Source organism: Nyctereutes procyonoides, unplaced genomic scaffold (assembly GCF_905146905.1).
Source record: "Nyctereutes procyonoides isolate TBG_1078 unplaced genomic scaffold, NYPRO_anot_genome, whole genome shotgun sequence".
NCBI lineage: Eukaryota > Metazoa > Chordata > Mammalia > Carnivora > Canidae > Nyctereutes > Nyctereutes procyonoides.
The window spans coordinates 13,741,449-13,754,090 of NW_026575133.1; the positions used below are offsets into that span (position 1 = coordinate 13,741,449).

Here is a 12,642-nt window from a genome sequence, read left to right on the forward strand (position 1 = left end):
CTCACACTCTCCCTCTTTCTGAAATAAATCTTAAAAAAAAAAAAAAAAAAAAAAAGCATAGGAGTAAGAAGATAAAAAAAAAAAAGGAAAAGGCAAGATTTTCATTCAACTCCTAGTAAAAACAGAATCCTGGGAATCACTGCAACACTGGCACATATGTCATTGCAAAGAACATCTTCTCAGCCTTTGGTCACTTTATCACTACTAGTCACTTGATGAACACTTGGGTCGTGACTGGTGAAGGCTAGGAACTGGAAACCCTCCCTCACATCTCAAACCAGGAAACACAGGACATGGTGCTCTCCCCTCACTGTAAGGTAGGGTGGCAGATAGGAGGCTCCCACCCTTGAACCAGGCCTGACTGGGGTCTGAACACAAGTCTCAGCAGCAAAGAAATCTTTCCAAAGATTACAAGAGGGCCACACAGGTCTCATCACCATCATCTTTACGATGGTTCCTTGGCTTCTCAATTCCTAAGAGCAAACAGCCCTTCCCATTTCCAAGAGACGAGTCATGGGACACCAAATAAACCTCAAGAAAGGAAGTGAAGTTATTTTTGATATTCCAGTTTTTCTTTAATCTAAGCCAATACCTTCTACATTTGGATGTATGCTTCTTAACTGATCAGATTTTTACTAAAAAGTTAACATCTTGGTGAAATAGATCTATATTTAGAGTGAAAGTTCGTATATTCTAAAAACAGTACTTATCTTCACTGTTTTCCCTACTGACTGCTGATAACCACATAACCACAGAGGGGAAGTTCAAAGGTTTATAAAGAAATGAGCTCATGAACCTCAATTCCAAAAAACTGCCTAAAAGCTGGCACTGAGCTGTTATTTTGCTATTTGATTCTTGGCTATTTTTTTCCAAACCGCTAAAAAGCCACTTACTAACGAAGTTTTCTTTTAATGCCCTTAGTATGACTTTTATAGGATGAAGTCATGCTATTTCCTAGCAGACAGATATCTGGCAAAAACTCAGGGATGAATCACTCCCCAACCAAACCCACCAGAATTGCCCTACACAGGAGAGACGCCTGAGGAAAGGGGGGTTTGGGGAAGACACAGCCAACTACAGGGGGACTTAGAAGGAAGGAGGACTCGTCCGCCAGGCCACCACATACCTACGAGATGGAACAGGCAGACCTGACAACTAGAGATGTGGGCCCCAAAGAGAGATACCCATACCCCAGGGACACACTGAACGATCCCCTGGGGTGTTAGCAGGAAGTATTAAGATGTCTATTTGTATTTATTTTTGTCTAAAAAATAAGGAAATTAATCTTTGCTCACATTTGAAAAGCAGATGTTTATATATAAACATATAAACAAGTATGCATATATGTTGAAGGTACATGAGCCAGAGGCATGCAATAAACAAGTTTAAAGGCCACTAGCCTATCCATTTGTACCAGCCCCAGAGCCCCCAGATGTCTGCCTGTGTGTGTGCATGTGCACGTAGATATGAGAAAGAGTGTTTTCTTATGCCATGAACTGGAATGTGTCCCCCCAAAATCCTATGTTGAAATCCTAAGGGTGGAGTTCTAATCCGATAGGATTCTAAAAAGAAGAAGAGAGGTTCTCCCTGCCAGGTAAGAACTCAAGAGAGAAGGTGGCCATCTGTAAATCAGGAGGAGGGCTGTCACTAGAACCTGAGCATGCTGGCACCCTGATCTCAGACTTCTAGCCTTCAGAACTGAGAAAATACATTTCTGTTGTTTAACTCACCTAGTCTATGGTATTTTATTATGGCAGCCCAAGCAGACTAACACACCCCGAATTCTCAAAAGGGCCCATGACCTCACAAAAGGGTTAAGATCCAGAGACCTTGAGGAACTCTAGGGTCCCTTCCCAAAGCTGGCCAAGTAAAGTTGGGCTGGCCACACCTCTACACACCCATCTTCATGAGTGTCCAGTTGCTGTCCATCTGCTTGGCAGCCTGGAGAAAGTAGCGTCCATCAGTCCACATGGCCGCATGCTCTTCTGTAATGATGGCCGTGCCTGGAGTAAGGGAGCAAAAGAAAGAGAAAAATTTCTGACGACCACATAGAAGCTGCACACAGTGGCAGCAGGCTGAGAAGCACAATGAGAAGTACCAGCTCCTGTGCGGCCAGCCTACCACCACCACTCACGCCAGTGGGGCAGATGGGCCTCTGACTCCAGGAAAAACTCTAGGCAAGAGAAGACAATGCCACTGAGAACCAGCTGTGGGTCAAGCTTTGAAGGAGACCACCCTCAGGCAGCCCAGGTTGATGGGTCCCTGGAGCTCCCCATCTGCACAGCACGAGTCAAGGCCAACAGAACAGAGGACTATGTACCTATGGTCAAAAAGACCTCATGATCAACAAGACAGAGGGGAAACGGACTCCAGCACAGTGATCACAGTGCTCTGCTCCACCAGTTACGCCAAGAGAACTGCTTCACCTTTCCTGAGAGAAATCAACTGGACTATCAATATTCACAGCGACTCCTGGATGCCTCCCATCCCTACCTGCCCTCAGTCCCTACCACCTGACAGAACTCAGGGCTTCTGGCAGACGTACCAGCCAAAGGCAACCCTGAGGTGCCAACCAACACAAGCACTTAGACCAAAGGAAGCAGTTCTTTGCCAAGTCTAGCTAGCGTAACACAGGAGAGTCTGAAGGGGGGGAATCACCCTAAAACTCAAGGGCACGGCAGTTTTGGAAAAGTTAGGGCAGGGCACCAAATGTAGCTCAACATTACCCTTTGTTTTTTAAACTAAAAGTGAAATTACTGAATCTGGAAGTCAAGCACTTAGAGAATGACATAGGACCAGCAAGCTTAGGGGGGGGTTCGGGACGCTGTTAGTGTCCCATTTCTTATTCAGAGTGCTAGTTACACAAATATTTTAGGTTTAATTGATACAACTGTCTGTATGTATGCTATATTCAATAAAAAGTCCAAAGCATTTTTAAAGAAAATTTTTTTAAAACTTTAATAGCAAAAAAGAAAAAGAAAACTTTAATAGCAAAAGCATCAAGAAAAGGGCCACTAAAAGGTAAACTCAGAGAGTTGGGGGATGCTGGGAGTTCACACCTTTCTGCAGAGGCTCAAGGGGGAGTGTCTGGTTTGCATTTTCTTTTTGGTTCTATCACAGGCTGAAAGTTGGCCTGGTTATTTTGGGGAAGCAAACAAAATACAGAAAGAACAGAGAGAGAATTTAGCAACTCACCCGCAGAGCCATCAAATCCAGAGACGAAGGCCCGCCGACAGTCACATGGAGCAATGTACTCACTCTGGAAAACAGAAAGGATGCTGAAGTGGACCTAGACCGGCCACATGCTGACTGTTCTCCATGTGCCCGGCTGTGTGCAAGGGGACACAGCGGACACGGCTGGCAAAGCCTTGGCACCTTCAAGAAACAGTCTAGCTGAAAAGTCAAGCTGAACATGAAGAAAACTCTGCTCATGCTGCAGAAGACCCTAATTAAATATGGGCTAAAAGAGCTATTCCCACTAGCCTCTATTTCTTCTTCTGGAGAACAAAGCAAATTAAGACAAAACATAATAAACTGCTCTTTTCTGAGATCTTACTCAAAAAACAAACCAATAGCCTTCTCTCTTCCTTGCCACTGACATTTAGGCATCTGTTACTATTCTGAAAAGAAAGGCTGAATTTCTGTTTTAGGTGCCAATAGTTCTCTTAGATCTCTTTAGGCATGAGCTTGTTTCCGAACTTCTGGGTGTATTCTCCTCTAATGTGGCATCACCAATCATTCCCATACAGACCCTGTCCCTTCCCATTAGAGAATAAATGGAAACACTTCCTCTGATCCAGGAGGCTTCAGCAAAAGAAAATGTCATGTCCCAAAGCATGTTTTTCCCATCCCCTTGCCTCTAAAAGGAAGGGGTTAGAGACTGAACAACACAGGAAGTTCACATTTCTGTGCAGACAGTACCTGGTCATGGTGGGACACTTCTGGCAACACAGTTAAACACAGTAAAGTAACTTCCCCAAAACCTGAGGCTTTGAACTCAGGCTCTGAAGCACTCTGCTGCGCTGCACCCATGTGACATGTTATCTCTCGTCCTCGCAACAACTCTCTGGGATAAGACTACTGGCAAATGAGAAAATTGAAGGGTGAAGAAGGAATCTTTAAGCAACTTGCCTACTCACAGGTCAGTAGCTGGGCCAGGATCTGGTGTACTGGAAACCAGAGCTGCTGTTCCTTCTACTGTTGGCAGGGGCTTCTGAGCTAAAGGACCGAGCAGGGTTAAGAATGCTGATGATATGAGGCAGCCCAGGTGGCTCAGCGGTTTGGTGCAGCCTACAGCCCAGGGCCTGATCCTGGAGACCTGGGATCGAGTCCCACATCAGGCTCCCTGCATGGGGCCTGCTTCTCCCTCTGCCTGTGTCTCTGCCTCTCTCTCTCTCTCCCTCTCTCTCTCTCTGTGTGTGTCTCAAATAAATAAATAAAATCTTAAAAAAAAAAAAAAAAAGAATGTTGATGATAGGGCAGCCCAGGTGGCTCAACGGTTTAGCGCCGCCTTCAGCCCAGAGTGTGATCCTGGAGTCCCGGGATCAAGTCCCACGTCAAGCTCCCTGCATGGAGCCTGCTTCTCCCTCTGCCTGTGTCTCTGCCTCTCTCTCTGTGTGTGTGTGTGTGTGTGTGTGTGTGTGTGTGTGTGTGTGTCTTTCTCTCTGTGTCTCTCATTAATAAATAAATAAAATCTTAAAAAAAAAAAAAAAAGAATGCTGATGATAGAGAATGGGGCTGCCAGACCAAGGCATTTTTTAGGTCAACACAAAGTAGGGGTGAAAAAGCATCCATGTCTCGCTCCCACTCGTTTCACTGAGGCAGCTGCAGCCACAGCCTCAAACTGGCCAGAGGACCACTCTCCATGGAGATGCCCAAAGGGCATGAGGGCATGGCAGAGGAAGCCATGACAGAGGGAGCCATGACAGATGACAGAGCTCAAGGTCACACCTGCCCTCCAGCAGACCCAGCTGCGTGGTCTACAACAAGGCTCACTGCGTCTCTCAGGCTCAGTTCCTCATTTCTAAAACAGGTCCCTTCAGACTGCGAAAAGCCACAGCAGGCACATGTTTTATCCCTCAAACACAGAGGAATGCTTGATCTTAGCACTAATACCAGGAAGAATGGCCGCCAGCATCTATGAACTGCAGAATTCTCATTTGGTTATTAACGCAGTAATCATTGGGTACAAGACTAAAGAAAAAGAAGGCAAAAATGGAGGGTAGAGGAGAGCTCCCGCTCTCCCAAGATCGTTATGAGGAGCAATAAGTTAATGTCTAAAACAACTCACCAGAATGCTGAGTGCTGCAAGTGTGCAGTGGAACAGATAGTATTAGTTTCTTCCTGAATGATGAAAAAGCGTCCAAGAGGCTGGGAAAACTAAGGAAACAAAAATAACCTCCATGCTAAAACTCACAGTACACAATGGGGAAGAGGCAAGGGGCAATCCTGATGGCCAAGGAGTCTACCCTGCTAGAGGCTCAGCCACCTGTGACACACAGTGAGGCTGCCAGCAAAGGGCTGGCAGAGAAGGGACTGCTCGTCTGGGCACAGGCAGACTCTTCCACTCAAGCACGCAGCTCTCCAGGAATGCCCCACCCCTAGCGGGACAGGCCCTCTCAAAGGAAGGGCCTATCAGCAAAGGCAGGAGGCAGGTTTCTCCAAAGGGAGGTGGAATTAACAGCAGGCGGACATGTTTGGTTTGGGATCAAGAGGAGGTCCGGGCAAGAACGTCTAGACATGACCTAAGTAGTCAACCTGCCAGGAAGCCGTCACTGACCGAAGCTGTCACCTCTATACCAACAAGCTAGGCAAAAGCCAGACAAGCACTGGACCTGGGCCTCCTACTTTCCCCCAGCTGTGAGGCTGGCAAAATCCAAGAACATTCTCCCGGGAGATATAATTAACCCAAAACCTTAGCATGCCAGGAAAGAGAAACAAGGAAGTAGAGCTATTGGCTTTTTCTCCAAAAATACCATTTCTCTCCATCTCTTAAGACCAGCACCCAATTCAGGCCTCCATCATCTCCACCTGGACCAGGGACCCACCAATCCATTCTTCTCACACACTCAAGAGTAAGCTTTCCAAGATGTCTACATACACCATGTTAGCATCCTGCTTAAAACCTACCAAGAGCTTCCCATCAAACTTAGGGTAAAATCCGAACTCCAGCCCAGTCCCCAAGGCACTGCCTGACCAGGCCCTGCTGTCCTCTCAGGACTCTCCTCCACTCTCTCCACCACTTGAAACATTCAACCCACACCACCGGTTTTCTGCTCTTTCCCAAACTCGTTCCGGCTTCAGGGCCTTTGCACAAGCTCTTTCTTGTGCCTATCAAAGTCCCTCTCTGATCGTGGCATGGCTAGCTCCTTCTCGTCACTACATTTCAGATCAGACATCACCTCACAGAGGGGCTTGCCTGAACCACCCAAAGTGGCCACCTGGCCTTTACCTCTCTGTATAGCTCTTCTTCTATGAGCTATGCTTTTTTCTATGCTCTTCTTCTTTCTTACATTATTATTATCAGCCTGCCCCAAAATATAAGTTCCATGCGATCAGAGTATTTGTCTATTTGTGACTGCCCCTGTCCCCTATCACAGCATAGGTAGTATATATTCATCCTCAATCAATATCTGATTGGGCTAATAGGGCAATCAGAATAGGGCAGCCCCGGTGGCGCAGCGGTTTAGCGCCGCCTGCAGCCCGGGGTGTGATCCTGGAGACCCGGGATCAAGTCCCACGTCGGGCTCCCTGCATGGAACCTGCCTCTCCCTCTGCTTGTGTCTCTGTGCCTCTCTCTCTCTCTCTCTCTCTCTCTCTCTCTCTCTCTGTCTTTCTGAATAAATAAATAAATATTTTTAAAATATCTGATTGGGCTAATAGGGCAATCAGAATAGGGCAGCCCCGGTGGCGCAGCGGTTTAGCGCCGCCTGCAGCCCGGGGTGTGATCCTGGAGACCCGGGATCAAGTCCCACGTCGGGCTCCCTGCATGGAGCCTGCCTCTCCCTCTGCCTGTGTCTCTGTGCCTCTCTCTCTCTCTCTCTCTCTCTCTCTCTCTCTGTCTTTCTGAATAAATAAATAAATATTTTTAAAAAATATCTGCGGAATAAATGAACAAAGCAGAAGGAAAGATGAGCCTTTTTCTCTGTACCTAGCTAAAATCTTAGTCATCTCTTTGAAGACAGAGGAAGGGCTACAACCTAAGGAATGCAGGTGGCCTCTAGAAACAGGAAAAGGCAAGGAAACAGATTCTCCCCTGGAATCTCCAGAAAAAATATAGCCCTACTAACCCACTGTAGACTCCAGAGCTCCAGAACTGTAAGATAACAGATTTCTGTTATTGTAAACCACTAAGTTTGTGATAATGTTATAGCAGCGGGAGGAAACGAATGTACTATTCAGATCAGAAGGGATTGTAACTGTGGTTTCAAACTCAAGTGTCTTAGGGTACAGGCAAGTAAACTAGACAAGGAGGATTAAGAAGTGACTTTTCCAGACAGCAGCTCTTCTCACCTCTGATGCCTGTCATGCTGGAGTACAGGCCACATGTTGCCACTCCTCAGTATTTCAGAAGCTAAATATATGTGTGTTGATGAAAGGTCACCTATCTTTCAAGTGTTGGCATCTAATTCAAACAAGTAAATAATACTCAGCCAAATAAAGCACATCTATAAATAAGGAAAAAAAGCCTTAACCACCCCTCAAAATCCAGTTCAAATACGTCCTCTTCCACAAAGCTTTCTAGCCCACTCCACTCAGAGAACTCCCACACGTCAGAAATTTGCAGGACAATCCACACTGGCATTTATCCATGCCCTGCCTTGGGTGATGATAACAAAATCCCTACTATTGCCAACAACTATATTCCCCTCTAGGACTTCTTTTCCCGGGTACCCAGGCATCTAGGTGGGGTCACATGCCTAGTTTTCACCAATGAAATGTAGGGTTGGGGTAATGGCAGTAAAAAGGGGGTGTGACCTCTTCATACTCCTCCGCCTTCCACTCACTGGAGTAGTGGTGTTAGAGGATGGAAAGAGCCTGGATCTCTGAATGACTCTCTTCCTAGTAGAAGAAAGTCACCCACCAACCAAGAACACCCACTCCAGCCAGCTATACAAACAAGAGATAAGGCTCTACAATACCAGGCCACTGAAACTCTGAGATGTGTTACCACAGCTAGCATTACTCTAATTAATACAGTAGATAAAACCACTCTGTGATAAAAATCACTACTCCAAAAAAATCAAAAATAAAAAAATCACTACTCCACCCTAGGAGAGAGCCTGTTTAAGAGATACAAAACAGGAAGCTGACTCCAGGAAGAATGGAAGTAGGACAGAGGTTAGGAAAATCTGATTCAAGTCTTCCAGAAGGAGGAACCATAAAAATAGCCAAAAACTCAAACTGGCAGTCACCTCTGACAGAACATGACCCTTTGATTAAACACACCCAAGAGCAGAATAATGAAGCCTTACATATGGGGGGGATAAAGAATTTGAATTTCTAAAGGGTAGTGCTGGCACAGTTCTGGCCCCACTCAATGATTCTCCAGGTTTAGGGCCAGAGGCACCCACAAATCCCAATGTTTGACTTAGATGGTACATGAAAGCATTCAGATTACCAGAAAGAATGGACAATTTCTCATTGTAAAAGTCCCCCTGGGCCCAAACTCATGATTACCACATCACTTGTCCTGGGTTTACAAAGAACGAACTCTTAGAGTTGCAGAGGACAGTGAGACGCAGACTCCTGGAGTGCCCAGTCCTTGCGTAATTATGCATTTGGGGTGCATTCTCTCTCTAGCATGGAATAGTGTGTGGGTGTGCATATTTATGTTTTGGAAAGTACACAAAGGACAGAATTCAAGATTCCCCTTCATTCTCCAACACCCTCCCTTCCCCACCCAGAGGAGAAATTCCATCAACCCTGAATCTAGCCTGAAATGAAACAATTAGGAACAGAGAACAGCAGCTTCTCTATTCCTGAGAAGGCTGCTGCGGCAGGTCACACACAAAGCCAACCCTTGCTCCTTGTCTTCACAGTCCTGGCAAGGCCCCAGAGTCCCACTTAGCAGTCACCCCAACTATGCCCCACCTCTCCACAGGAACTGAAACAAGGAACTCCGCATTTCTCATTTGTTTCTCTGGATGGCATCACAAACTCTCCTAGGTTCCAACCTTCCCAAACCCCTCTGCCATCTGCCTATAAGGTCCACATTCAATCTGTGCTCTACTACTTCTCCCTCCAAATCCTTCCCGTCCTCTCTGCTCCCGAAGGCCACCACCAAGTCCAAGGCCTCTGTACCCCGACTCCGGGATCCTGCAATGGTCTCCCAATGGCTTTAGTTCCCAGAATGTCCCTTCTCCAATCCACACTCAACACTGCTCCTTTGATTATGTCACTGCCTTGTTCAAAAGCCCTCAACAGGATTTTGAACTCTCAGTTTCCTCAACCAGGAAGATGAGGCTCAACAGGCTTTTAACTCTCAAGTTTCCTCATCCAGGGAGAAGCCAACTAATTCTAATATTCTAATATTCTGGGATCATTAGCAGGGGATGAAGAGCTGGGGAGAGCCTGTAATATCACCTGTGATTCAGCCACTCTCATTGTCATTCCCCCAGTTTAACAAGGAACTGCTTTGGACGGATTAGGCTCAAATCAAGATATTGGACCAAAAATAGCTTTAAAATGAACAAAAGAAAAAAAAGAAAAGAAAAGAAAAGAAGGCTCACAGACAGCACCCAGAACCAAGAATAAAACTTGGCTACAAGGACATCTCCTACTAGTAAACACATACATTGTATCCTAACTCCAGGTAGAAGACAAACTGAAATGCCAACGCACCCTTAACCAGGAACTTTCAACATTTAATTCAAATAACATTCATGGTCCAGTCTTTCCTACAACAAGGCCTCCCCTAGAGGTGAAGGCTCACAAACGAGGCAGAGCTGTAAGGAGTCTTTGGCTGGGACTCTACAACAGGCTCTACGACCCTCTCAGAAGAGAGACCCAATTTCAGACAGCAGTGTGCTAGGGGACAGGGATAGTGAAATTTGTGGGCCACCTTCTGGGATAAGGCATCCCCATATAGCTAGCTGGTAAAACATTATTTCTGACTATGTCTATGAGTTGGTTTCTGGAAGAGACAACATTTGAATCAGCTACTGGCTGATGATTGCCACCCCAATGTGATCGGCATCCAAGTCATTAAAAGTCTGAACAAAACAAAAGTATGGAGGAAAGTCAAATTTGCTCTCTTATTTAAGCGGAGATATTGTCTTCTTCTGCCCTCAGACATCAGCATTCCTGGTTCTCAGGCCTTTAACTCAGACAGGGACATACACCACTGGTGCCATCTGCAAGCTAGAGAACCAAGAACGCTGGGGGTGTAGTTCCAGTTCAAACTCGAAGTTCTGAGAACCAGGGGAGCTAATGTGGGAGCCCATCCCTCAGGATGTCTCTCCATAAATAGGTATCTCTATACATCCTATTTGTTTGGTCTCTATGGAGAAACCAGACCCATACAGGGACTTACAGAAGATCCCACACCAGTTGCCATATAATGTGCTCCCACCTCAGGAACCACCATCCTGCTCAACATTGAGATAAAACAGCTGCAATCCAATCAGTCCAGGGCAACTGCCTGATGCCTGAAAGGCAGAAAATGAAAAACATCACTGGTGCATCAGCACAGAATCCATGTGGTACGAAGCCCAAGTCCAAAGGCTAAAGCCTGAACTGACAGGAGGCAAGAAAGACCCATCAGAGGAGGCCCAGGCAGGGGGAAAAAGGATTTCCTCAGGAACAAGGCTAGAGTCTGCCCTTCTTAAATGCTGGGGTGCCTGTTACCTACACCTCCTACCATGACTCTGGCCCAGGCTGAGTTGGCTGAATTACTCATTCATCCAGTCCTTAGGCAAGATGAAACTTTGGTTCCTACGAAGGTAGCGAATCTTGTTCATCTATTCTAAAGAACAGAAGTGAATGGAAGAATTGTTATAAACCCCTGCCCTAAACTTGCACCCAACTCCCCCCTACCTCCCCACTGCCTACTAAAGCTAACGGTAATGTACTCCTCCACCATTGCTTCCTCACATGCCACCAACTCCCGCTCTAACCAGATCTTCTATTTCTCCTATACTCATATCTCACACTCTCTCACCTCCCCCTTCGTCCACTTTTACATGCAGAACCCTAGTCTTTGGTGGCTTCTCCTCTCTACACAAGGATCTCCCTTTCCTCTCACCTGTTTGAGAAGCAAGTAAGATCCATCATAGCATGAAAAGTGCTGTTATGGATTAATGGACCAAGGGATTCCATGGAACACTGAGTCCCTCCCTGAGCCTACCCTACCCCCTGAGATGACTGTGGGAATTCCATGGAATTCCAATTCCATTTAAGTCTAGAAAATGCTGAATAAATACTTCATCCTCTCCTTAGAGTTGCACAGTGCACATTTGCATACTGAAAGCCCTGAAAAGTCCTACAGTTAAAAAAAACATTCAAACGGGCAAAGGACTTCAACAGACATTTCTCCAAGAGCTGTACAGATGGCCAACAAGCATATGAAAAGATGCTCAGGGGCAGCCCCGGTGGCTTAGCGGTTTAGCGCTGCCTTCAGCCCAGGGCGTGATCCTGGAGACCCGGGATTAAGTCCCACATCAGGCTCCCTACATGGAGCCTGCTTCTCCCTCTGCCTGTGTCTCTGCCTCTCTCTCTCTCTCTCTCTGTGTCTTTAGTAAATAAATAAAATCTTTAAAAAAAAATGCTCAATATCACTAATCATCATGAAAATGGAGGATTAAAAACACAATGTGATATTACCTCATATCTGTTAGGATTCCATTATTGGGGAAAAAAGAAGAAAAAGAAAATAACAGTATTGGCAAGTATGTGGAGAAATTCGAACCTTTGTACACTGCTGGTGAAAAGGTAAAATGGTACAGCCACCATAGAAAGTAGTATGAAGGTTCCTCAAAAAATTAAAAATAGAATTATTGGGGCAGCCTGGGTGGTTCAGTGGTTTAGCGCTGCCTTCAGCCCAGGGCATCATCGAGTCCCATGTCAAGCTCCCTGCATGGAGCGTGCTTTTCCCTCTGCCTGAGTCTCTGTCTCTTTCTGTCTCTCTCTCTGTCTTTCATGAATAAATAAATAAAATCTTTAAAAAAATAATAAAAAATAAAAAATAAAAAATAAAAAATAAAATAAAATAAAAATAGAATTACTGGAGCACCTGGCTGGCTCAGTCTATAGAGCATGACACTAGACCTTGGGGTCCTTAGTTCGAGCCCCACATTGGGGGTAGAGTTTACTTTTAAAAAAAATAGAATTACTGTATGATCCAACAATTCCACTTCTGGGTATATATCCAAAAGAACTGAAAACAGGATCTCGAAGAGACATTTATACACCCTACAGCATTATTCACAAGAGCCAAGAGCTAGAAGCAACCTAAAATGTTCATCAACACATGAACAGATTTTTTTTTTAATGTGGCATATAAAAAAAAAAATGTGGTATATGCACACAATGGATTATCATTTGGCCTTTAAAAAGGAAATCCTGTCATATGCTACACCATAGATGAACCTTAAAGACATTATGCTAAGTGAAATAAGCCAGTCGCAAAAAGATAATATTGTA

The 12,642-nt window shown here is 45.4% G+C and overlaps 1 protein-coding gene across 4 annotated transcripts in view; it reads right to left on the reverse strand.

Moving 5' to 3' along the window:
• Positions 1-12,642, reverse strand: part of XPNPEP1 (X-prolyl aminopeptidase 1) — a 54,982-nt gene that overhangs the window by 22,729 nt on the left and 19,611 nt on the right. For all 4 annotated transcript variants that reach the window (XM_055299812.1, XM_055299815.1, XM_055299813.1 and 1 more), the window contains exons 4-5: positions 3,196-3,259; positions 1,899-2,003 (exon numbers count right to left, since the gene is read on the reverse strand). In XM_055299812.1, coding sequence (XP_055155787.1) covers positions 1,899-2,003; positions 3,196-3,259 — 169 coding nt within the window. The remainder of the gene's footprint in view (positions 1-1,898; positions 2,004-3,195; positions 3,260-12,642) is intronic.